This window comes from Rhincodon typus, chromosome 8 (assembly GCF_021869965.1).
Source record: "Rhincodon typus isolate 14 chromosome 8, sRhiTyp1.1, whole genome shotgun sequence".
NCBI lineage: Eukaryota > Metazoa > Chordata > Chondrichthyes > Orectolobiformes > Rhincodontidae > Rhincodon > Rhincodon typus.
In genome coordinates this window covers 27414964-27439963 of record NC_063339.1, presented here as the reverse complement: position 1 = coordinate 27439963, position 25000 = coordinate 27414964, and the positions used below count along the sequence as shown (strand labels likewise).

General features: G+C 39.6%; 1 protein-coding gene across 1 annotated transcript; it reads left to right on the top strand.

The window, feature by feature from the left end:
- Positions 1 to 2068: 2068 nt before the first annotated feature.
- On the top strand, positions 2069 to 17237 carry LOC109917949 (homeobox protein SIX4). Its single transcript, XM_048600295.1, has 3 exons — positions 2069 to 2423; positions 2530 to 2751; positions 12961 to 17237. The coding sequence occupies exons 1-3, from the start codon at positions 2120 to 2122 to the stop codon at positions 13779 to 13781; spliced, it is 1347 nt and encodes a 448-aa protein (XP_048456252.1). The 5' UTR covers positions 2069 to 2119; the 3' UTR covers positions 13782 to 17237.
- The last annotated feature ends 7763 nt before the right edge of the window (positions 17238 to 25000 follow it).

Sequence of the window (25000 nt, the reverse complement as noted above, 5' to 3'; positions counted from 1 at the left end):
TAGAGTTGAAAGTTTCAATGCTGGGAACATGCCCTTTACAATTGGAATGTCCAGGCCAGGAAACTTTGTTTTGGGCTGGCAGTGTAGAGGAGCTTCACCAGACTGATTTCTGGGGTAGTACAGTATGTGGAGAGATTGAGGAGTCTGGACTTGTATTCTCTGGAGGTTAGAAGAATGAGAGGCAATCCCTCAGAAACTTAAAAAAAATCATAAAAGAGATACATTGTTCTGTCCAGCTATGGAGGTTAGAATCAGAAGATGAGGTTTTTGAATAAAAGACATGCCATTTAGGACTGACATGAGGCAGAACCTCCTCACTTAGAGAATGGTGAATCTTTGGAATTCTCTACCCCAGAGGATTCTGGAAGCTCAGTCATTATGTTTGTTTAAGAGAGAGAAGTTGGTGGATTCCTAGTTATTAATAACATAAAAAGAAATGGAGATACAGGAGGGAATATAGTGTAGAGATAGATGGTTAGGTATGGCTTAAAATAGTGGAGCAGGCTCAATAGGCTGAACAGCTTTTCCTGCCTGTGCTCCCATCATCCAGATCAAATGCAGGTTCTGATCCCACACCTTCTTGGGAACAGCAACCTGACAGCCATTTCTGCTGGTTTGACCAATTAGTGAACAGATCCTTAAAGCTGGAGCACTAATAGGTCCTCCAGCAAGGAGCTGCTCCCTGCCATTGCAGATGAGCAGGAGAGGGAACTTCCATTCCGAGATGCACCCTTGCCACTTGTAAAGTATTAAAACTGACCACAACTGCCAGACTACCATTGTGGAGGGAGACCCTCACAAAACTATGGAGGCCTGCAGGTCAACAGGTAAATTTTAGTCAGCCTCTGATCAAGACCTTTGTTGTTTATTTTAATTAATATACTATCATGTCTTTTGAACCAGTAGTCATTTATCTGTCAACTTAGTCTCCATGAAAATAGCCAAGAGTTAGGACCATTGCAGGGAACCATGTGACCAGTTGCCATTGGCAAATTCCATGACTATACAGGTCTTTACCATTTCCATATCAGGACCAAAATCCTGCTTCTAGTCCCTGGAATATTTACTCAGCATTGGGAATCCATTGTGACTGTGGCCTTTGAAAGATACCACTTGACTCCATCTTCTGTGCCACTTGTGCTCCCTTTTTCAAATGTTATCAATTTCTATGTGAAAAGTTGTTGCTACTTTTCTGCTATATGGCTTTTACCATGTGTCAACTGGGAACTGAAATGTAACAAGCATTATGCTTCTCCTGGGTAAAGAGCATTCCATATGGGATTTGTTGGGATGGCAGAAAGAGGAAAAAATTCACCTCATTAGTCTAATCTAGATTAAGTACTGATCCCAAACTTGGAAATTGATGCTCAAGCCCATTAGAAAGTACACCATCCCTCCTTCCTGAGGACAGCCACAAGTCTGGACATAATGTTTCAGTAATTCACTTTATAGTATCAATTTATAGTAATGTTTGTTCTGATTTTTATGCAACTGTGTTCAAATAGGTGGGCTGAGATAACCTGGGGTTTGTGTCATGCAGTTTTGATACAGTGTAATGAGTGGATTTTGCTTCAACATCACTGTTTACAATAACATCAAGCCTTTTAGGGGACTTAAATATTTGATTTATTTCTTTTACTGTTCCTTTCATCTTCAACTTAGTCATCCGTTAACCAGTTATCAATACATATATTTCATTGTTGGCTATTTAAATCATCTTCAGTGCAGTATATTACATTACATAACATAATATCTTATTGTGCTTTACCCTTTTTTGAGATCATACGAAGTGGGAGTCAGCCATGCAGCCCAACAAGAGTGTTCCATTGTTTAATAAAATTATGATTGATCTATCATCTTAACTCTGTTTTCCTACCTGATCCCATTAACACCTCAGGTTTTCTTGTGAATTATGCACATACTACTGTTTTTGTTTAACCCAGGTCTGTAGTTAGAAGATCATAATTCCATGCGTTCCTATTACATAACATTTGACTAGCTTTAAAGATGGAAATTTAAGCATGATACATTAGTGTTTTTGTATTTTTAAACTTCTTTTTACAGTGAGTCTGATGGCAATCACAGCACTGAAGATGAGTCCAGCAAGGGTCAAGACGACATGTCGCCTCGTCCATTGTCGAATCCATCTGATGGAATGAACCACTCCAATGTCCATAGCCCTCCAGAAGGCATGTTCATGCATCATATAGGGGAACTGAAGCCCTCCCAGAATTCCTCTGGCATACTACTGAATGGAAACCTTGTAACTACAAATGGCTCTCCTGTGTTTTACAGTGGAAGTTCTTTCATTCAAGGTCCTAATGGAGTCCTTGTTAATGGATTGTCTTTAGGAAATGCCCAGACAATAAGTTTAAGTCCAATAGGAACCACTTCCAGCGTGTTGGTTAATGGTATCTCAAATGGTGAGTTATTAGTTAATTATGTCGCTTCAAATAATTATTTTAAAAATGTGACTATCCTGTTCAACTGTATATCTTTTCAATCCTAATTCATATGTTCCCTTCCCAGGCTCTGCTGGTGGCAATGAACTTAAAACTGAAAGTGTACACATGCTTACTTCTGAAGAAGCAGTATCTTCAGGATCTGCTGAAATTAGTAGAGGCCCACCCCAAGTAAACCAGTATAGTCTCGTGCAACTCCAAAATACAGAAAATAACATTCAACTGGTAAATGGAAATATTGGGTTACCTCCACTTCAGCTGCCTTCTGTTTCTGCTGCATCATCACAGGGTGAGTTTCTTTCTGATTTTTTTTTTGAGAGATTGGCCCAGACAATGGGGGGAATTCATTAGTCAGTTCATTCATTTGTTAATGTTGAATACACATTCCATATTAAACTCTTCAAACATGCTGACGGGGTTAAGTTTAATTGTGTTGCACCAAATTAGAGGTATAAAAAGACTATATTGGTATTGCATTTTAGTTTTCATCATATGTGGAATTGAGGAATTTGACTGTATAAGAATATATTCATGTTTGGAAGCACTGTGCCTGACAAATGCAGGCCCTGTTCAGTCCACAACAGCAGACCAGCTGCACACAGACATCATGAGCTTACTTAACTGGATTGGTATTTAGCCTGGCAGAGTTGTACATATTGTGAAAATCCCTGTTGAATCTTAGAGTAGTTGAGGACCTGTTTTGCAACTTTCTATCTGAATATCGTTCCCCCCCAAAAAAAAATGCATTCCAAAATTATTCCTTGCAGTGTGAATTCAGCAGCAAAAAGGGCAAATGTCTAAAGTATGCTAAAGATGTAATACTTGAATATTTGCAGAGTGACTATTAATTACTGTACAAAAATCCTCTGCAGACTAAACCACCCTGTATGATTTAGCAAGATCACTGGATGAAAGTTACAGGTGATTTGCAAGACAACATACCTTAATTGAAAATTGGCTTTATAGATCTTTTCCTTTTCAGTTGTGAGCTTTAACATCAGTTCTTCGTCGCTCTCTCTTTATTAAGAATTTTTAATAGTAGGAGATTGCTTACTTGCCACTAGATCGACATTGGAAATGCTGTCCCCTGGTCATACCTGTAATCTTGGCAAAATCTTCGGGTAACCTTTCCATGGCTATCTTAAGTCCATTGTGTTCTGCATTCTGGTAACGTGGAGATAGCAAATAATCACTAGCCTTTTACAATGTAGCACTGTTGCTGATGTCAGCCTTGACTTCAGTATAAACTCAGTGATCCAAATGAAGCTGTGCCATTTGGCATTGGTGGCAGTTTTGCATAACTTCCTGAGAAGCAGCCATGCTCCCATTTAGCAAATGCAAACGTAGTGGCTGAATGTCGCCCAATAGTACAGGCCAACGATGGTGTTTTCATATGTCAGGTTTGGATTCCCCTTTCTCAGTTAACAAAGAAGTACTATTGCCAGAAAATGAAAGCGGTAATTGCAAATTTTTAACAAGTGAACCCACATGCTTGCAATGTACATTTGCCACACTGTAGTAGCTGCCAAAACTGAAAATAATTCTGCAGCATTAAGAGTGTGTCAGTTTGTGGACCTACTTCACTGAGAAGGAATCTCCCTGATAAGACAAGTGTAAACAATTTAAATCCTAGACCATTTATCACACCTAGCCAGCTGCTAGGTTAATGGAATCTTAATGCATTGAATTAAAATAAGATTTTAAAAAACACTATTACTGTCCTTGGCAGACTGTCAGTGGTCAACATGAATCAATTTAAATACCTGCCTGCATGTACAACTCACAACCAGATTCCACATAAAGCATGATCATTTTATTCCTAAATTATTTTAAGATCAGAACTGCTTCTTGGATAGTACATAAATAATGCATTGGAAACATGAACAAGATGGTTTACAGGACCCACTGTTACCAACAAGACTAACTTAAAGTTCGAGCATATCTCAACACACATCCACCCTGGGTATCTTTAAACTGAGCTGCAAGATCAGTTTTGTCAGAGTTAAATTTTATTCAGCCCTAACTTTATTTGTATCAGAGACAGGAGTACTAATTTGGAACATTACAGCCAGTTGCACAGACTGGTATGTCAGAAGACATTCTAGCTGCTGATGCATGAGACAGGGTATCATCGCTATTGTTTGGGGACATGTCTAATTCCATTTTCTATTCCTCCCTTTCTTGTATATCATTTTTATTGTATCACAAATTTTATCTTTTCCTCTCAAAGAAATTTCAAGCCTTTGGAAAAAGTCAAGGATACTCAAGACCCCATTCCCCATGTCCCTTTTGCTTGTATCTCTCCTTTCATTCAATCTTTTCTCCTTAATTCCTCTTATTTCCTTTCTTGCCCCCACCCCATGACTCCATTTCATTCATTTTCTGCTCTGTCATTCAGTCACTTTCCTGTCTTTGTTGACATTTGCCGTTTTCCTTCCTTCCTGGTGTTCCATCCCCAGGGAATATAGTAGAACATATTAGGGAAAGGCATTAATTCAGTGACTTCTGAACAAAAGTCACATTGGACTTCAACGATTAACTCTGTTTCTCTTTATACGTTTGCTGTCAGACCTGCTGAGTTTTTGCAGCACTTTTGATTTTTTTCCGGTATGGGGTTCTTTCTGTTTAAAATGTTGCAGATTTCAGCTCATTACTCATGTGTCCTCTCTGAGGGTGTAAAATACTCAGAATAGAATAGAATAGCCTTTATTGTCATGTACACTTGAATGAGTGCAGTGAAAAGTTTGTAATGTTGCCTTTTGGCACCATCTGAGGTACAGGGTACCTAGGTACAGATACTTCAAACGTTTCACAGAATTGAAATATTAAAAAAAAAATTAGCATAGGAATCCAGTGTTTAAAAGTCCAGAATGAGAATAAAAAGTGTCAATAAAGTACTCCAGTTACAGTCCTTATAGTCCTTTCCCACCATGAGTTTGTGCACCCCGGGCTTCAGAACACGAGGCCACACTGCCTCCATGCACTGGCCTCCATTCAGGACTCACTCTGCTCCTGCTCCGAGACTCGGCCCGTGCTTGCTTTGCTACCATCTGGGTTCTGGCCATGATTTGCTCTGCACGCTGCTCTGGGACTCAGCCCGCGAACTCTGCTGTTGCTCTGCTCCCACCTGGGTTTCGGCTGCACTCATCTCCCTTCGTCTTGCCTTCATTCTCCAGGTAGGGTAGGGTAGTTTAATGTGTTGCGGGGGAGAAAGAACTGCTGCAAAGAGGGGTAAAAAAGAAAGGAAAAGGAACTGGCGAGCAGAGGGAGCTCTGACTAAAGCATCTCACTCTGCTGCCATCTTGGATAGGGCAAAGTTATCATAAGGTTGATTGATTATATCTTTTTTCTTTGCATCCAGTTTTCCTTTGGTTTGCAAATCCAGTATTCAATTTGATTTTGTAATGAACTTTGAATCCAATATTCTGTCCACCCTAAAAACTATTTTCTTTCATCTTTAGCATCTGTTGCCTCACTTCTAGCTCAGCCCATATGCTGTCAGATCCTCATCTGGCCATTGATACTCCAGCAGAAAGTGGAGGTATCTCTCATTCTCACCTACCTGCAAATTTAGTTCATCCGAAAAATCTGCTGCCTTTATCTGTTCCCTGTTAAGTCCCATTTTGTGACATCCCCACCCTCACTGATCCACATTGATACCATTCACAGCACTTTTTCTCTCAGAATTTTCAGTACTGTTCGTTTTTTATTAATCACAGTTGAGGCTAGGCCACATTAAGCATTATCCAGCCTTGTTCTCCTGAGCCAAAATTGTTCACTACTCCAGGATCATCTTGTAATTGAAGAGAGATCTCTGATCCCTTCTCCTTTACCAACCAAGCACTGAAAATCCTCTTGCGTGCCCCCTGTACATGTTGAAACCAGTGTGAAAAGTTTTTGAGTTTCTTTGGCACCATTCATTTGGCTGGCTCTGCCATACACCTCTAGGCCTTTGCCATTGCCAATCATGTCAAGATCTGTTCCCCTCCACCAGGCACCACACTAGCCCTCAACCACATCCTTCCTGCTTTCTCTCTGTCTACCTGCTTACTCCATAAGCTCGTTTTGTTAATGAGACCTACTTCTATCTAATTCTTGACATCACAACTTCCCTTTATGGTAACCATGCTAATTGACATGTTAGTTAGGTCTGTCCTTCAGTGCTGATCCCTTCCTTATTTGGCATCATCTTACCTCCATTGCTGACCCTTTCCTAGTGTAATATGTCTTGGTCTTCAAAAACTCTCTTTTTCCTTGCAAACAAGTGTCTCATTGCTAATCTCACTCCCCTCACCAAATTGCCATCTATCAAATCTGTGTCTGTTTTTCACGCAAATCTGTTGGAATGCTCGAACCTTGACAATTGAGCTTCACCCTTGCCATGGCACTTGAACATTAAAGTTAAATGTCATTCATCGCCATTCTTGAAATCTCTGTGAGTGACATAAGGAACATGTCATTGTCCAGCTGAATGAGACAGCCATTCCCTGATTCTATTCTTGTATTCCCAGTTGTACCCAGATAATCTTCTCCAGTGGTCTGTTCCTCTTCCTGCTCCCACATCGTTAGCTTTAGGGTCCCTCAAGGATTTATCCTTTGCTGTCTGTTATGCTGCCTCTTGGTAACTTCATCCAAAAGCAATGTGGTTGATTCTTAACTGCCCTCTGAAATAGCCTAGCAAGTCACTCAGTTGTATCAATCATTACAAAGTCTCAACAAAGAAATGAAATTGGTAGACCACCTGGCATCAACCTAGGCACTGGAAATGACAATGGCAAAGCCCTGCTGACATTGCAAAGTCCTCCTTAGTAGTCCCAACATTGGGAGAGCTGTCTCATTGACTAGTCAAGCAACAGCTTGAAAGTCATACTCTCAAAATCATACCTGACATTGTCCCAGACACCACCATCTCCTTCATCCTTGGATATATCCTGTCCCACCTGCAGGACAGACCCAGCAGAGGTGGATACACTGTAGTATACAGTCGAGAGGGAATTGCCCTGGGAGTCCTCAACATTGACAACGGACCTCGTAACTTAAGGATTTTAAACATGGTCAAAGAAACCCTCCTGCTGATTACTGCATACCATCCTCCCTGGCTGATGAATCAGAACGCCTCCATGTTGAACAACTCTTGGAGAAGCACAGAGGTGGCAAGGGTGAAAAATATACTCTGAATGGGGGATTTCACTGTCCACCACCAAGAGTGGCTTGGCAACAGTATTATTGATTAAGCTGGTCAGGTCCTAAAGGACGTAGCTGCTGGATTAGGTCTGCAGCAGATGGTGAAGGAACCATCAAAAGGGAAAAACATACTTGAGCTCATCCTTACCAATCTGCCAGCTGCAAATGCATCTGTCCATGACAGTCTCAGTAAGAGTGACCACTGCACAGTTCTTGTGGAGACAAAGTCCCGCCTTCACATTGAGAATGCCTTCCATTGTATTGTGTGGCACTATCACTAAGCTAAATAGGACAGACTTTGAACAGATCTAGCAACTCAAGACCATCAACAGCAGCAGAATTGTACCCCTGCACAATCTGCAACTTCATGGTCTAGCATACCTCCCAGTCAACCATTGCCATCAATCCAGAGGATCAACCATGGTTCAATGGAGAGTGTAGGAAGGTGTGCCGGGAGCAGCACCAGACATACCAGGAAAATTAAGTGTCAACCTGGTGAAGCTACCAAACAGGACTGTTTGTGTGTCGAACAGCATAAGTAGCAAGTGGTAGACACAGCTAAGCAATCCCACATGGACAGATCAGATCTAAGCTCCGCAGTTCAGCCACACCCAGTCAGGAATGGTGGTGAACAATTAGGCAACTCACTGGAGGAGAAGGATACTACATGAATATCCCCATCCTCAATGATGAAAAAACCCAACACATCAGCGCAAAACAAAAACAATAACAGAAATTGCCGGAAAATCTCAGCAGGTCTAGCAATAACTGGACGTGAAACATTAACTCTGCTTTCTGTCCACAGATGCTGAGTTTTTCTGGCAATTTCAGTTTTTGTTTTTGTTTCTGATTTCCAGCATCTATAGTTCTTTGTATTTTTTTCATCAGTGCTAAAGATATGGCTGAAGCATTCAAAGCAAACTTTAGTCTGAAGTGCAGAGTGGATGATCCATCTTGGCTTCCTTCAGTGGTCCTCAGCATTGCTGATACCGATCTTCTGCCAATTCAATTCACTCCGCATGCTATCAGGAAACAATTAGAGGCACTGACAACATTCCAGCAATAGTACTGAAGACTTGTACTCCAGAATTTGATGCTCCCCTAGCCAAGCTGTTCCAGTTCAGTTACAACACTGGTATCTAACCAACAGTGTGGAAAACTGCTGAGGTATGTCCTGTACACAAAAAGCAGGACAAATCCAACCCAACCAATTACCACTCCATCAGTCTACTCTCAATCACTGGCAAAGTGATGGAAGATGTTATCAACAGTACTATCAAGCAACACTTGCTCAGCAATAACCTGGTCAGTGATGCCAAGTTTGGGTTCCACTAGGACCACTCAGTTCCTGACCTTATTACAGCCTTGATTCAAACATGGACAAAAGAGCTGAATTCCAGAGCTGAGGTGAGAGTGACAGTCCTTGACACCAAGGCTGCATTCCACCGAGTGTGGCATCAAGGAGCCCCAGCAAATCTGGAATCAATGTTTATCAGGGGGCAAACTCTCTGCTGGTCGGAGTTATACCTGACAGGTAGGAAGATGGTTGTGGTTGTTGGCGGTCAGTCATCTCAGCAGCAGGACATCTCTGCGGGAGTTCCTCAGGATAGTGTCCTAGGCCCAACCATCTTCAGCTGCTTCATCAAAAGGTCAGAACTGGGGATATTTGCCGATTGATTGCGCAACGTTCAGCACCATTCACAACTGTACAGATACTGAAGCAGTCCATGTTCGTAGCAACATGATCTGGACAATATCCAGGCTTGGGTTTACAAGTGGCAAGTAACATTTGCACCATACAAATGCCAGGCAATGACCATCTCCAATAAGAGACTCTAACCACCGCCCCTTGACATTCAATGGTGTTGCCATCACTGAATCCTCCACCATCAACATCCTGAGGTTACCATTGACTAGAAACACAGCTGGACTCTCCCTGTAATCACTGGCTACAAGAGCAGGTGAGAGGCTAGGAATACTGAGGCGAGTAACTCACCTCCTGACCCCTTCTGTCTGCCATCTACAAGGCACAAGTCAGGAGTGTGATGGAATATTCTCCACTCCAGAAGCTTGAAACTGTCTAGGACAAAGCAGCCCGCTTGACTAGCACCACATCCACTCCTTCCACCGCACATGCTTAATAGCAATAATGTGTGCTATCTACAAGACGCAGTGCAGAAATTCACCAAAGATCCTTAGACAGCTCCTTCCAAAAAATCACGACGGCTACCTTCTAGAAGGCAAGGGCAACAGATATAGGGGAACACTACATGTAAGTTCCCTCCAAGCCGTTCACCATCCTGACTTGAAAGTATATCACTGTTTCCTCATTGTTGCTGGGTCAGAATCCTGGAATGCATTCCCTAAGAACATTGTAGTCCACGTGCTGTAGGTTGACCCACAGTGGTTGTAGAAGGCAGCTCGTCAGCACCTTCTCAAGGGCAACTAGGGACAGACAGTAAATGCTGACCAGCCAGTGATGCCTACATCACACAAGTGAATTAACAAAAAATGTTGACAACTTCAGTTCTGTCACCGCCATTACTTCCCTTGACTCCTCCAGGTGCTTTGAGTTGTTGAAATATACGTTACCAAGTGAGGCTGGATTTGCTAAACCAGCAGGGCTGACAAGCAGATTGCAGTAAGTGGGGTGGGATAGCTGAGTTTCAGACACCAGAATGGGCGGTGTTGGAGAGCTGGCTGAGGGAGTTGTGTTTGGTTGGTGCCTCTGATGATGAGTATGTGCTGTCCACCTCCTCACCCCCACCAACCCTCTAAGTAACAGTTCCCAGGCTACCTGCTAGGTATGGGCCACTCCTGCCACAGGTAAAGTTGAAGGGCAATCAGGCACTAATTGGCTGTTCATCAGCCAGTAGACTGACAGGCAGCTGGCCGTCCAACAGCACCACCACTTTATGTGACCACATATTAACTCTATTCTCCCCTCCAATTCTATCTTACTCCTTGGTCAGCGTCTCAGGCTGAACAACACCATTCATAACCGTCAGTTGAGTTTCAGACCCAAATTGTCTCCTTCAACAGGATCATCTCCTTCTGCCTCCATAATCTCCCCTTTTTCTTTCGTTTTGCCGCTCCCAAAATTCTCACCTGTGCTTTTCCATATCCTTGACTTGATACTTCAATGTTCTTAAAGCCAGCCTGTCATCAAAGGCTGCTACTTCTATGTTAATTCTCATTAAGTTCGGTTCATCCTCCGTTCATAATTATTGATCTATCAGCAACAAACAACTTGAATTTAACAACAACAATTTCTTTAAGTCATAGGTTTATGGTAATAAGCCATTCCAATACACTTTACAGATGCGTTATTAAAAAAAAGACTGAGCCAGAAATATTAGGGTGGTCAGGATAAGCTTAGAGTTAGGTTTTTATGAAAGTCTTGATGGAGGTAAGTGAGGTGGAGACAGGCTCCCAGAGTTTATGACCTACAGAGCTGAAGATATGGAAGCTAACAGTAGAGAATTAAGGTCAGGGATGTTCAAGAGGCCACAGTCTCATGTAACTATAAATAGCTTGTAGGGCTGAAGAACATCTCAGATATGGAAGCGGGCAAAACCATGGAGAAAATTAAAAACTATGAAGAGATCTTTAACATTGAGATGTTCCTAACTGGGAACTAGAGTAGCTCAATGAACAGAAGAGTGAATATGAAAAATTAATGGTGAAAGGACACATCACAGTTTTGGATGACCTCAGTTTTACTGTGGGTGGGATGTGGGAAGTCAACCACGAGTATTTTGGGATTGTAAAGTCTAAAAGTAACACAGGCATTGATAAGGCTTTCAGCAGCAGAAGAGCTGAGACTGGGGCTAAGTAGAACAATGCTGTGGCAGGTAAAGTAGACAGTCTAGATGACAACACAATGTGTGATTGAATGACCTCTTGAAGTCAAAGTGTTTGCAAACTTGGCGTCAAATCAGGAAATAGAATAACATCTGTGGCAAAGTTTGGAGCATCTACCAAAGACAGTGGTCTTAGTGTTCCCAACATACAATTAGAGGAAATTTCTGATGACCTAACACAGGGTGTCAGATAAGCAGTCTGATTATGTAGAGACAGTGGAGATGCAATGGGTGGTGGTAGTGATGTAAAGCTTGGTAATGTTAGGGTTCATGTGGAAACCAGTGTGTTTTCAGATGATGTCACTGAGGGGCAGCGTGCAGATTTGATAAAACACAGGCCAAGGATAGATTCTTGATGGTACACCAGAGTTAACTGAGGAGCTGGGAGGTGCAAATTTAAGGTGCTGCAGGACCAACATGCATGAGAATTTAATTGTGTACAAGTTTGCATTATAGTTTTGGACATATTAAATTTTCCATGAAAATTCCTAACAAAAAATAAGATTTTGTAGACAGTAAGTGTGCACTGAATTAAGATTTTATACCTACAGATTTCACTTCTATCTTTCTGCTACTCCCAATGTCTACACAAATTTATTTTGTTTTCCTCCCCTGCTTCTCTAGAGTATTATCTGTACAATTGAACATATGTTCAACAGCAATGTGAGATGAAAGTAGATTTTTCCTGTTTTTATGCAGGCATCAACTTTGTTTCTGCTAACATACTGATCAACGGCAGTTTGATCCTTAAATTAGCAAAGTAGCATTGACAAGTAAGACTGTTTGCGAACCAGTGATGACGCTACTATGTCACACAGGCAGCATCCCAGAACAGTCGACTAAACACATAAGTTAAAAGTGCTGTTCTCATATTGGTGTAATTTCTACAGATTTATAGATTGATAGCTTTGAGCTTGTTTATTCACCATGATAATTCTTCTATTCTCAGTAACAAAATTATTTTCTGGTTTTTTTGAAAAGACACACTAATATCTTTTTCCTGAATCATCACTAATTTCACTTTTTCTGAAGAAGGGCCCAGACTTGAAACACCAGCTTTCCTGCTCCTCTGATGCTGCTTGACCTGCTGTGTTCATCCAGCTCTACACCTTGTTAACACTAATATCTTGTTGCATGCACTAACAAACAAAAAATTACTTTACAATCTAAGTATCTTTCTGAGTATCATCCGTTCACTGAGAATGAAATTATTTTTTGCTTCAAAAAAAGTGCTGGAACAGCTTTGTAGAAATGTGATTTTTATTCTTCTGTCCTTCCAGGAACCAGACAATATTTGAAATTTAAATAAGTTTGCTAACAGTCTATTAATTTTTGAAGATAAATTATTGATATTTGCTGACTAAATTCTGTTGAGCCATTGTAGAATGACATGTACAATACATTATTACATTTGCACTTCAGTAAAAGTTGTATTATTTTCTGACTAATAGGAAACATTTTGATAACAAACACATCAGATGGAGGAACATTCCTAAGTGGTACAGCAGCCAGTCTTCAGCAAGGTAAGGTCTTCTTGGCCGCTACACTCCCACCGAATGCAGTAATGTGCACGTTACCTAATTCAGGGCAGGCTGTGGCACCAGTAAAGCAGGATGCATTGGAAGGGGGTCTTGTTTTTCCTCAGTTGATGTCAGTGAGTGGAAGCAATCAAATGAATATTAACACATCTCCTGGGAACCAATCTGGAAATACTCTACAAACTCAAACCTCAACGCTGGTGAACACAGGGCTGCCTCAAAATCTGCCTTTGACTTCGTCAAATCTGCTGAACACGTCAAGTACTTTGAGCTTCAGCCTCACAGTGAGTTTGCCACTGTCAACTACTGCCCCTCTGAATTGTGATCAACAGTTGTCTACTGCTGTCACAAATGCAGTACCGGTAGTGTCGATGGCCAACAGTCAGTATGCTACACTCCAGAACTGTAATCTACTTACAAACTCTGGCCAAGAGACTGTAACTGAAACTGGTCTTGATGCTTCTGACAGTGAAGACAAGCCCAGAAATCCTATTACGGAAGAAACACATGAATATGGTAGCGGACATGTGTCTGTACTTCATCCCCCAGTAAAGGAAAACTACTTGGTAGTTCTAGAAGACAAATCTAGCAACCACCTGACAATGATGGACTCTAAATCCAAGTATGTGATAAATGATGTGGTTAACAATGTCTGCAAAGAATTAGAAACTGAGGAAAAGGAACTGGCAAAACTTCAAAATGTTTCTATGGATGAAGATCTAAGTGATATATAACTGCCTACATATATGCAGCTGGATATTGGAAATGGGACAGTTTGAAATTTTCCGTCCTCATGTTTAGGTAACCAAAGACTGAAGTGTTTCTATAATCGTATTTTATCTACTTTATAATTTAAAGGAAAGAACTGTTAGGAGATGACTGAGGTAGTCAAACATTATCTGTTACACTTTTTTTACTGGAATCTTGAATTCTTAGCCGTAAGTTGATATTTATTTTTAACACTCCTGGTACAGTCAGTCATAACACGTAAATAAGGACTGGTTGGCATTTTAAAGTTATATGTCTGTACTGATGGGCTTCTGTATCAATTGCTTTATATGCATGGTTTGATATCAATGTACCAATAGCAAATGTAAATGTTACATTGTGATATTTTGGGTACACCGGTCACAAATTGGCCCAGAGGCATATGACACAAATTTAGTTTTATTGCTTTTAATAAACACTACCCAAAAACACACACACAATAATACTTTTCAAATGTAACAATTTATCAAAAGATTTTCCGACTTTGTGAATGCATACTTTCTGGACAGTGTTTTGTATGACCAATAGCTGACAATCAAGATGGAATGTATAGTCCAGGATCATTAGAATTACCATTGGAATGTACAGTTTTTTTTTTGCTTTTAAATATCCTGAAGTCCAAGTACTGTGAATATGGCTGGAAGTGTGCCATTCCCCTCCTGTCTCCTACCTGCACAAAATACTAACTTAGGTGGAATGTGGAAGAAAGTGAATATCTCAAATTGGTACTACTCCACAATATTATTATAAGATAGAGAAACTTTTTTTTGATCTTACTGATTTAGTTAGTTTAATGAAGTGCTTTAATCTTTCCCAGCAATAACCTAGAGAGCTCCCGTGCATTGATTGAGTGCCTTGGCATTTTAGCAGAACCAGAGAAACAAAGTTCAGTATTCACCAAGACAAGCCAGGCCTGTGAGGTTCAACTTAATGAATACCTGTATGGGCAGAAATCTGACTCAGGTGGTGAAACTAAACCGATAGCTTTGGATCAGTCAGCTATTATCCACAGCTTTTGATATTCCATTCCATTGCAGTCAGTGGAATTAAACATTAAGCACTGCGTACAATGGATGGCCAATCTGATGCCACTCATTCTGCATCACTGCCCAAGATTAATTTCTACCCCGTATCACGTTTTAAAGTAACAAAGTATTGCTTCCAGCATCTTGAAGTGCTGTGAAAATCTGTTCCGTGACTATGATGCTCAGCTGCTACCAAAGTTCACTTTCTGCAGTCAGTTCCTACTATCATCAAAATTTATTAGAGGATCCATTTCAGCATTAGCTGATTTTTTAAAAAAAAAGATATATATATTAGAAATGATTAAAAGTGTTTCTTTTTCTGGTTACGCTTTATATATGTACCTACTATGCATGGGACTTAAAATACATTATACACATGCACATTTGGGTTATGATTAATCAAGCATTTTAGATCGTGTTTATCATCTGTTTGAGCTTTCATGGTTTATGATATCTTTTGCATTCCATAATAAGTGACAAGCTTGAAGCATGCTCCTGAAAGAAACTGTGGTGGTCATTACATCAGCAAGATAAATGCTGATATTACACGGCATTATATCACTCCAGTTGTAATTTTGCATCTTTGACATTGCCCGTTATTGTTATACTGCAAAGCAAATATGGCAAACAGTTAAAAAAAACTAAATATATTAAATAGAACCATACTTTGGATATATTCCATGGTAGTAACATCTTAATTTTGAGATGATAAGATGATAATGAAGAACTTGGGATTTGTTCTTAAATTTTATGATATCCCTTCAATTGTTAGAAATGTTATTACTTTGCAAACCTACCACAGACCCTGAATGTAATACAAGTTTGATCTTTCTCATCAAAGAAGCATCTTAATTTCAATCAGATTTCATGAAGTAAACAACTTCCATTTAGAAATTTATCATGCATGTTACTGAACTCCAGTGTATCTTTTCTTTGTGCCATTTACTGTGCACCCCTATTAGTGTTAAGACAGTATAAGGTCTGTTAGAATGTGCTACAAAATGTCTATGTCACTGCACATAAGAAACATGTTTCTTATAAAAATTCAACTTGCCTTGATCTATTACTATTAGTTTTCAATGCATAATGTTTGAAGTGTTGAAACAGATCCCCTTCCCCCAACAATCCTTTTCCCCTTCTTTGGCTTGTGTGCCTTGCAGGAATCTTCCAAAAGTGGAAACAAATGCTGTGTTTTGTGAAATGAAAATTCGGTTACTCTTTTATGTATACATCTTGCATCTGCTTGTGCAAGTTTGCTGATTATCTTAATGTGTCTTCCTGCATTCAGTGCCTCTTATGCTTTTAATATATTTAAACACTGTGAGGCATTCAAAAACCAGTCCAACCTACTGCAGTTTAAAAAAAAAATCACCTTGGTCTTCTCCAAATGAGATTGAAGTGTAGCCAACTATGATCTTTTTCTGGTATGTGAAAACCTGACTGTATGCTGAGACAATCCTTCATATTATTTGGATAAGAAGTACTTTTATATGATCATTAAATTCCCCAAATTGAATTAGGTCGACAGGAGGCTTGAGTAAAATCTTTAATGATTCTCACAATTAAGTTTCTATCATGCAAAAAAAATCAAAAGCTTTATCAAAATACTGGTGGAAACTACCACAGTTTTTTTTTCAACTGTTCCCTAAGGAGGGAGCTGAACAGTTATTCAACATGACATTATGCTAATATCAACTGTTTTAATGTTGGGTTTGTGAGCTCTAATATTAACCTGACACAGCTGGAAAATAATGTGCCTGATATTCATAAAATCTTGGTTACCATTTTTATTTAATTTCTTTGGAATTGCTAAGCTTTGATCTGTGCAAGGTCTAAGACAGTAAGTGGTGTGTTGTGAATTTTCTATGTTCGGTACTTCTATTTTAAATGTTTTATGGATAAAATCTTTTTTGTTGATTTCTAGAAATGGTGTGTTGAGTAGTTATATTACACTGTTCCATCTCCTTATCTGACTGCACAAGAATATATTTTCTGTCTCTGTATCAATATGTTAGTAAGAATTGTTTTATAGCTTGCTCTAAAGGGGTTTTAATATAAAGGGAAGCTTTTATTAGCCAGTGCAAGTTATATGCCTTGATTAAAATCTATTTTACTGTACTTTTAGATTTGGCATGAAACTTTATAAACATTTTACATTGATTTTTGAATGTGTCTGTATACATACTGTGTGAGGGATATGGGTAGCAAAACATCTATACTGCACTAACTTCTTGGTGATGGTACATTGAGCATGTATTAGAATTTTGTGTTCACCCTTGGTATACCAAAGATATTTTAAATGCTAGATTTAAAGTATAATCTGGTTTGTCTGTACTGTTACATGACCTTTTGTTTTATATTCTGAAATGATCTGAGCTTATTTTTCTAAACACTATACTCAATGAACTATATATTTATATATTTGTGCTGGCTTTTGTTTTATTAAATAGTATGGTGTGAATGTCATTGATGAATGAACTCAGAATTTGGCCAGAATGTTGCTTGGTTGGTTGATTTAACTTTTGCACAGCAAGCAGGTCTTTTCATTATTATAACCTGCCATAAAACAAATGTCCCTCTCCTTTCCTCAGGAGGGTGGCATATGATTGCATTGACAACTGAAGTTCTCCAACATTTTGCTAACCTTACATCAGTTAATAAGCTAATTGGCCACAAGGGCATTATCTCAATAGTTAACTTATTCTGTTTTCTGAAATCTGTGCAACCCAGTCGGGATCATTTAAGTAATAATGAGGAGCAGGGAATTGGGCTGTTTTTGCTTCTTGGCCCATGTACCAAAGTTGCTGTGTTATCCTAATCACCACTGCTGTAATAGAAGTAAAGTAACACAGTGCACTGCAATATTGTGCCCCAGAACTGTGCCAGGCAGTGCATTTAACCATTGAACTATAGGTACTGACGAGGGGCTTATTAAAACTGAAGTACTAAGCACATTGTAAGATTCTGTTCTATTCAACTATCTGGATAAGTCATTACATCTCCTTATTTTTATAATATCTCTTCTGAGGCAGGCCAAACTAATTGTCTTAGGGTTTGAGTTAGCTAATCATCGTTTGAAGTGTTCATGTTGATCATTTGCTGTGATAGGTTGGAAGAAAGTTTTTATTATTACGGAACATATTAAAATTGAGGTCTTCATGCTTAAACTTGACTTGGCATTAGCAGCACAGAACAAATAATGAGAAGGTAGAGTGAGATTTGAATATATCTTTTGATAAAGGCAATTTATATAAAACTTTTATATAAAAAAAATAAAAATTAACATCATAATGTCAAATTAATTGTGATTTTGAAAGTAATTTATTATTTTTAACTATGATAGTTTCTAGTTTTGAAAAACAACACTCGTGCATTGCCATTCCTTAACTGAGATTAACATGGCACCCGACTGCAGAAAAACAAATCATTTAATATTTGTCTTAGTGCTGATACAAACGGTAGTTCAGGTAGTGTGCTTTCCAATTGAAACTATGCAGCAACATTATATGCTTCTGCAGCACACACATTTCTTGACTCTCTGAAGAAAAACTGAAAAACTAAGTTCACACGAGCACAGAAACATCTTTCTCTTGTGATCTTCAAGTTACCTTTGTTGAATTTAGAACAGTCTGCTCTCTGCTGCTTCATAGAAATGCCAGAACTCTGTTCCTTGTAAGTTCTAACAGGTGTTGCTGAGTGAAAAGCTTTCCTTTATTGCTTGCAAATTGGATTTGTGCCTGAAATACAGATATTAGTCTGTGATGTTGACGCAACTAAAACAGTGTTCAGAAGAGTCTTGACTTGAGACACTAAGCTCAGTTTACAATGCAGCTTTAAAACAATGACCACTATATCTCACAAGAAAATTCAAAATTTAATTCTCTGCAAAGATCTGCGGAGGAGAAAGCGGGGTTTTTAACACATTTACCTTGTGAGCAGTGGATTATAAAGCTTCCTCAGGATGGTCATCATTGACAAATTATGGCAAAATAATGTGAGTATATCCATTGCAGAATACTGCTGTATGCTATATTATAATGGAGGAATTTTTGTAATGCTGTACTTTGCTTCACTAGAAACTCTGTCTCAATGTGCCTACAATTAATTTACTGGAGCAGTAGAAGGAAAATAAATATTAAAATTTTACATGGAGAGCATTTTAAACCAGGGAAGTTACATTAACATGACTTTTTCCAGTGTACTGTTTATTGCTTCATTCTCCAGTTTCCTTCAATCCAGTGTCTCAGGATAAATTACTTTTGACCACATGTATAAACTGGAAAATTTAGAAAGTACAATTGAACTGTTTTAAATTTTATAGGAACAAAATTAGAAGCATTACAATAGAGATGTTTTAACACTGAAGAAAATTGAAGATTGTTGACATCGTGCTATAAGAAATCTCTGTGACATTTCATGTAATCTTATTTAATAGGCAAGTAACATAGCTTAACAAAATTGTTTCAAAACATTTGCAATAGAACATGCTCATGTAGAGAATGTTCAAAGCCATGAGATATAAATTAGATTATGCACATGAGTAATCAAGATCAAATGTTGCCTTCAGGTTATGCATGGTTAAATGACAATATTATGTGATCAAGGCAGAGGAGTGGGGAAGAACTTTGAAAACTCATAGGACTTTGTATATGCATGTGCGGGTTTCTGCCTCGACCATCCTGTTTCAGGCAGGGTGTTTCACAGCCCATCACCCTCCAGGTGGAAAAAAATTCCTCCTCTTCTTCTTTCTACCAATATCCCCAGTTATTGATCTCTGCAAAAAAGAGTGTCCTTCTTATTCACTCAAACAGGGCCCCTATTTTATATCCCCCAATTAAATCTCCCCTCAGTCTCCCCTCCCAACGAAAACAACCACCGATGTATTCCAGTGGCTACAGATTTTTATTCTGCTGAACAAATTCCTAAATCTCCCCTGCACTATCACTCCAGTGCGACACTGCCTTTCTGTATTGTAGTGACCAGTAAGCAGTATTCTCTCTATGGACTAACTAATGTCCCATGTAGTTCTATCATAACCTCCCTCCTCATTACATGTTGAATAGCGAAGGTCTCGTGAACTTTTCTAATTATAGTCAGGGTGAGTGTGACCTCCCTGGAGTCCTGGTGAAGCTTATCTTTAATGTTGTCAAAGCTGTTGATTTTTGTTTTCTGTTCCTCTCTCAATGCTCCAAGTTTCAGATCCATAATTCATTGCAGACCTAAATCTAACATTTTAGTGCACAGATTCTCAAATTCAAGTTGATGTTTCATGGAATTTTGCTTAATTTTGTAAAAACAGCTTTGGCTTGTCCAATTCTTTTTCAGATTTCACTACTGCTTTTGACACTGTTTCTGTGCTTCCTAAATGATTGAATTGATTGATGTGTTCTAACTTGCTTCTGTTTACTATGGTGTTGCACACTGGAATGTTCCTATTCTTTGTCATTACTGTAGTCTGTTTTCTTGCAATTGAGTGTAAGCCTATACCTACCACTTTCCTTTCTGACTGTACTAATTAGTTTTTGCAAGTCTTCTTTGTTTTGTTGTATGTGGTATTGGCTTGCAGTTGTAGTTGATAATTATCCCTCCATTTTATACCATCCAACCCTCCAATTTATCTAAAAGCAGATTCACTCTTGAATGAAAAACAGTCCAGTGATAGAACACAGCCTTTCCAATCACCAAATTTGTTCCTGTGTCTTAGAATCACTGCTCAATTGCAGTAAATTTTTCTGGTGAATCGAAGGTCTTTGCCATCAATGTTGTGACTAATAAAGTATCCCATATGTCCTGCAGTCTAAAGCCTCTCTAATGATGCATTCCAAGGTTCTTCTGTTTCTGTACATTTTTTTTTACCATTTATTGTGCATACCATTTTGTTTTGTTTGCTCTCCTCAAATTCATTACCTTTTTCTTGATTGAATTCCTATTTGCCACTTTTTTCCCCTCTTTTCCAGTCTGATGGGATCATCCTGCAACCTGCAGCTTACATATTCACTATCTCAGGCACAGTCAATTTTTGTTTCATCTGTAACCTTCTTAATCATGTCTTTTGCTTTTAGGTCTAAATCATTGCTATCACAAATAGCAAAGAACTAAGTGCTGAGCCCTGTGGAGCAGCACTAGAAATTGTCTTTCAGTTTATGAGAACACCATTACCCTTTGTTTTCAGTTACTGAACCAATTTCAGATCCAACTTGCCATTTTCTCCTGAATCTCAAGTGCTTTCATTTTTCTAACCAGATGTCTATGTCAGAAGCTTTGCTAAATTCCACATAAACCACATCAAATATGAAGCCCTCATCAACTTTGATTTTTTTTGAGGGAATAACGCAGTCAAGTCAGTCAGATATGACTTTCCCTTAATGAAATCACACTGACTGTCTTTTGATTAAATCATACCTTTTTGACGATACTGTTCCAAGTTCTTCCACCTCCACATGCAGGTTATCTTTTTAGTCGGTAATTGGTCCTACTCTTTAGTGATTCTCTTGCCCTTTGTGCATTTATAAAACAAGTTTATTTACTAAAATATTCTCATGCCCTCAGCTTCTTTTCTTAAGTTTCTTTAGAAAGTGCAGAGGTGAAATTCTAATTTTCTCATGGCTTTATGTTGTATTGAAATCTTTGTATTTGAGGTAATCTTCCCTTTCTATTTTATCCTGTTGCATGTTCCTTGTCACCCAAGGACTCTAGATTTGAGAGTATCACCAATTTTTCTTTGTGAGCATACATTGTCCTGAATCCTCATCATCTCTCAACATTTCTTTCACTGTTTGACTATTTACTTAACAGGCAGCAGTTTTCAGCTCCTTTTTTTTGCTAAATTATACCCCAGTTCAATTGGAAAGGGACAATTTTAAATTTCTGTCCTGGTCTATCTTTGTCCTTTTCTGTTACTGTCCTAATAATGATCACGACCACAAAGACAGTTGCACACTAATAACCATTTCACCTGCCCAGCAAGTCCCAAACTGTCTTATTTCTTGATGGTTTCTGTGACAGGCCAAAAAAAGTGTTCTCCTAAATACATTTTAAAAATTCTGTGCCCTTTGTCTGTGTCTTTTTACAATGATTGTATTACACTGATTCTACTCACTAATATGAAGTTAGATGAAGTCCTTTCCTATTATTGCTACTATTACTCACTTTTCTCATAAATTTGCCAATATATTTGCTCTTTCTAGCTCTGACAGGGCTCTACAGCACACTCTGTGGTATGATTTGCCACTTTTCTGTTCTTCAGGTTAACCCATACAGCTCTTATTTAATATTTTTGCCTTCTCACAGCTGTAAACTATTTTTTGGCAACTTTTCTGTTTTTCAATTTCTCTCACCATTTATATAGGCAAGTTGAAATCTTGTTGCATCGTCAAACATTTCCATGTATATTGTTTCCAATATTCATGCTTAAATCATCATATTGTCGTGTTGGGCTCCTGATCATGACAGCCACTTTTCTGCAGAAGTCTAGCAGTTTTTGGCCTCACTCACTTAATTATATATGTTGCTATGTCGTCTTATCCTTCTCCAGCACAGAAGATGGTGAGTTCATGCGTGATGAAGTGAGAATGCTACTCTTGGAGAAAATCCATTCCAATATCTTTATAATGTTCACATAATTCTTTCTACAGTTCCGATTCATTAATTCATCAATTCTCTTGTATGCTTTGTCAACCTCGTTGTCTGGTGCAGCGTCCTTACTTATGGGTGTATATACTTGAATAATGGCAATGGCCACTAGTTGCCCATTTTAGATTCACTAGTATCAGTCTGACTCTCCTTTCACTTCAGTCACATAATTAACAAGTTGCTCATGCAACACAACTGCTGTCCCCGTTTCTCTTTCTGCACTTCTTGCTTTAGTTTCTCTAATATTCCTTGCCTTTTGCTGTTTGTTTATTCCACATTCCTATTCTTGTGATAGTAACAAGCTTCTTTGTCAGAAGATTTTGCTAGACGGCAGCCTGAGAGGTCTCATTGCCTCCTTCTGTGAAGCACAGTGTTATTTGTCCTTCAACAGGGACTGTTGTGTATATTGTTAGTGTTATGTGCTGAAGCCATTTTCTTTTTCCCGTGGTGGTTTGCCATTGCCTTTCACTGTGGTGACAGTTTCAGTTACCAACGACTCGACCACTGTGTGACAGTCAGTACTGGGCTATAACACTAGTAAACACAATGGGCAAAATATTTGTGTTTTTCCTTTTGAGACTAAATGTGGAGGTGAGACTAAAGTGGGAGGGACTTCCTCTTGAGTGGGGTCAGGTTTTCTCAGCCAATACATTCTTTGCTGATTACATAGTCATACAGGACTAAAATGCCCAATTGTATGTGCAGGAAATCCTTCCATATGCAATGTTTAAAAGGCACCCAGACAGCACTTTACTCTCTTCAACCATCTGAGGAGCAGACCAATGAGCATTCAGGAGAGCAAGAAGCATGTAAACATGCCGGTACCTATAGCCATCTAGTGAGAGAGCCTCAATTCTCCTCCACCCAGCTGCACATCAAACACCAACATCTTAACAAAACCTTGGGTTAACAAATCTCTGTTTTTCTATACAGCCTATGGGTCCCTTTCAAGCCAGATGAAGGGGAAAAAAGACTCCAGGCTCATCTTTACCAGCCCCTCAAACCAGTCCTGAGGAGGAATTGTCACAAGCTTAGGAGCATGCACCCTCAAGGCCTTACTCCCCATTTGCCACCAGTAAGACACACACCTGTGTGGGTGCTGTATCTAGAGGGTCACATTCTGGAGAGCAGAGCACTGACATGCACTGGTAACTAGAGATAGAAGAGGTCCCTGACACCAGGATGACTGGTGAGAAGATCCCCTGTTGAGACCAGTCCAGAGCCTCTGAACTGAACCATAAATGAGCTGACGGTGAAATAGAGAGAAACAGGGGAATGTTTGGCAGAGGCTGGCTGAATCTGATGTTGTGGCTCTGGTCTGCCTCCATGGACCAGGTAGTGGCCACTGTGCAGAGCCAGGAAGAGGGAGTGAGGGAATCTTGACTTCCTGCCAGGTGCCCTATCCCTTTTGAGTGGTGAAGAAGGTACCATTGCTTTCAGACAGGGGGGAGGAGGGGCAGACAGGCTCGAGGAATGGTCATCTCTGAATGTAGAATCCCTACAGCGCAGATAGAGGCCATTTGGCCCATCAAGTCTGCACCAATCCGCCAAAGAGCATCCCACCCAGACCCGTCCTATTCCCATAACCCCACATTTAGGATGGCCAATCCACCCAGCCTGTACATCTTTGGACTGTGGGAGGAAACCAAAGCAACCAGCAGAAACCCACAAAGACATGGAAAGAATCTGTGAGCTCCACACAGATGGTCATCCAAGGCTGGAATTGAACCTGTGTCCCTGGTGCTGTGAGGCAGCAGTGCTAACCACTATGCCACCGTGCTGCCCAGGAGATACTCCAGAGGTGCGCTGATGTACCACCTCCCCAGGGACCCATGCACCTCAATAATGTCAGGCTGTGGAAGTGGCCTGGCTTGCAGGACCCTGGGCAACCAGAGATATCCACTAAAGTCATTTGAGGCATTCAGCAGGTATTCAAGCTCAGCTGCAGCTGTCAAGACAGCACAAAGACAAAGTAAGAGAAGAAAGATTAAACTACATTGAAGTTACATTAGCTGCACAGGTGTTGACCTTCTTTACAACCTGACACTCGACACGAATATAGCACTTTGTTGATACCAGGACTATCATGCAATCTGTTAAGGCTTCAGACTGTTTGTTTATATTTTTCTGGAGATTATCTTGTGGGACGCTGATTAATGTATGTGTTTGCATGTCATTCTCTGCTGCCCTCGGAGAGTAGCGCAAACACTGGAAAGCAGGAAGTTTAGCTATGTTTTGGTTTTGTGTGTTGATCAGCATAGTGTGCCCTTCTACATCTCTGTAACAGATGGAATGCCCGTTGTAGACTGAGGTTTGTGTCATATAACTGCACACTCCTGTAATCCTGCATAACTCTACTCTCAGTGCCCTGACAAGGGAGCTGAACTTATTAGTACTAAGAGAACAAATTAATTTGCAATTATTGGCAAATGAAGTACTGTGACATTTTGAAGATATCAAGCAAGTATTCCCTTGAGGGCAAGAAGGGCTCTACACCATAATCACTTGTAGTTCCAATTGACTTATGT

What these genes read in the sequence shown, in the direction of transcription:
- LOC109917949 (XM_048600295.1), top strand. Translation starts at nt 2,120, where the DNA reads ATGTCGCCTCGTCCATTGTCGAATCCATCTGATGGAATGAACCACTCC. An exon ending in GGTTAATGGTATCTCAAATG is followed by an intron (nt 2,424 to 2,529) that starts GTGAGTTATTAG and finishes TTCCCTTCCCAG; the next exon opens with GCTCTGCTGGTGGCAATGAA. An exon ending in TTCTGCTGCATCATCACAGG is followed by an intron (nt 2,752 to 12,960) that starts GTGAGTTTCTTT and finishes TCTGACTAATAG; the next exon opens with GAAACATTTTGATAACAAAC.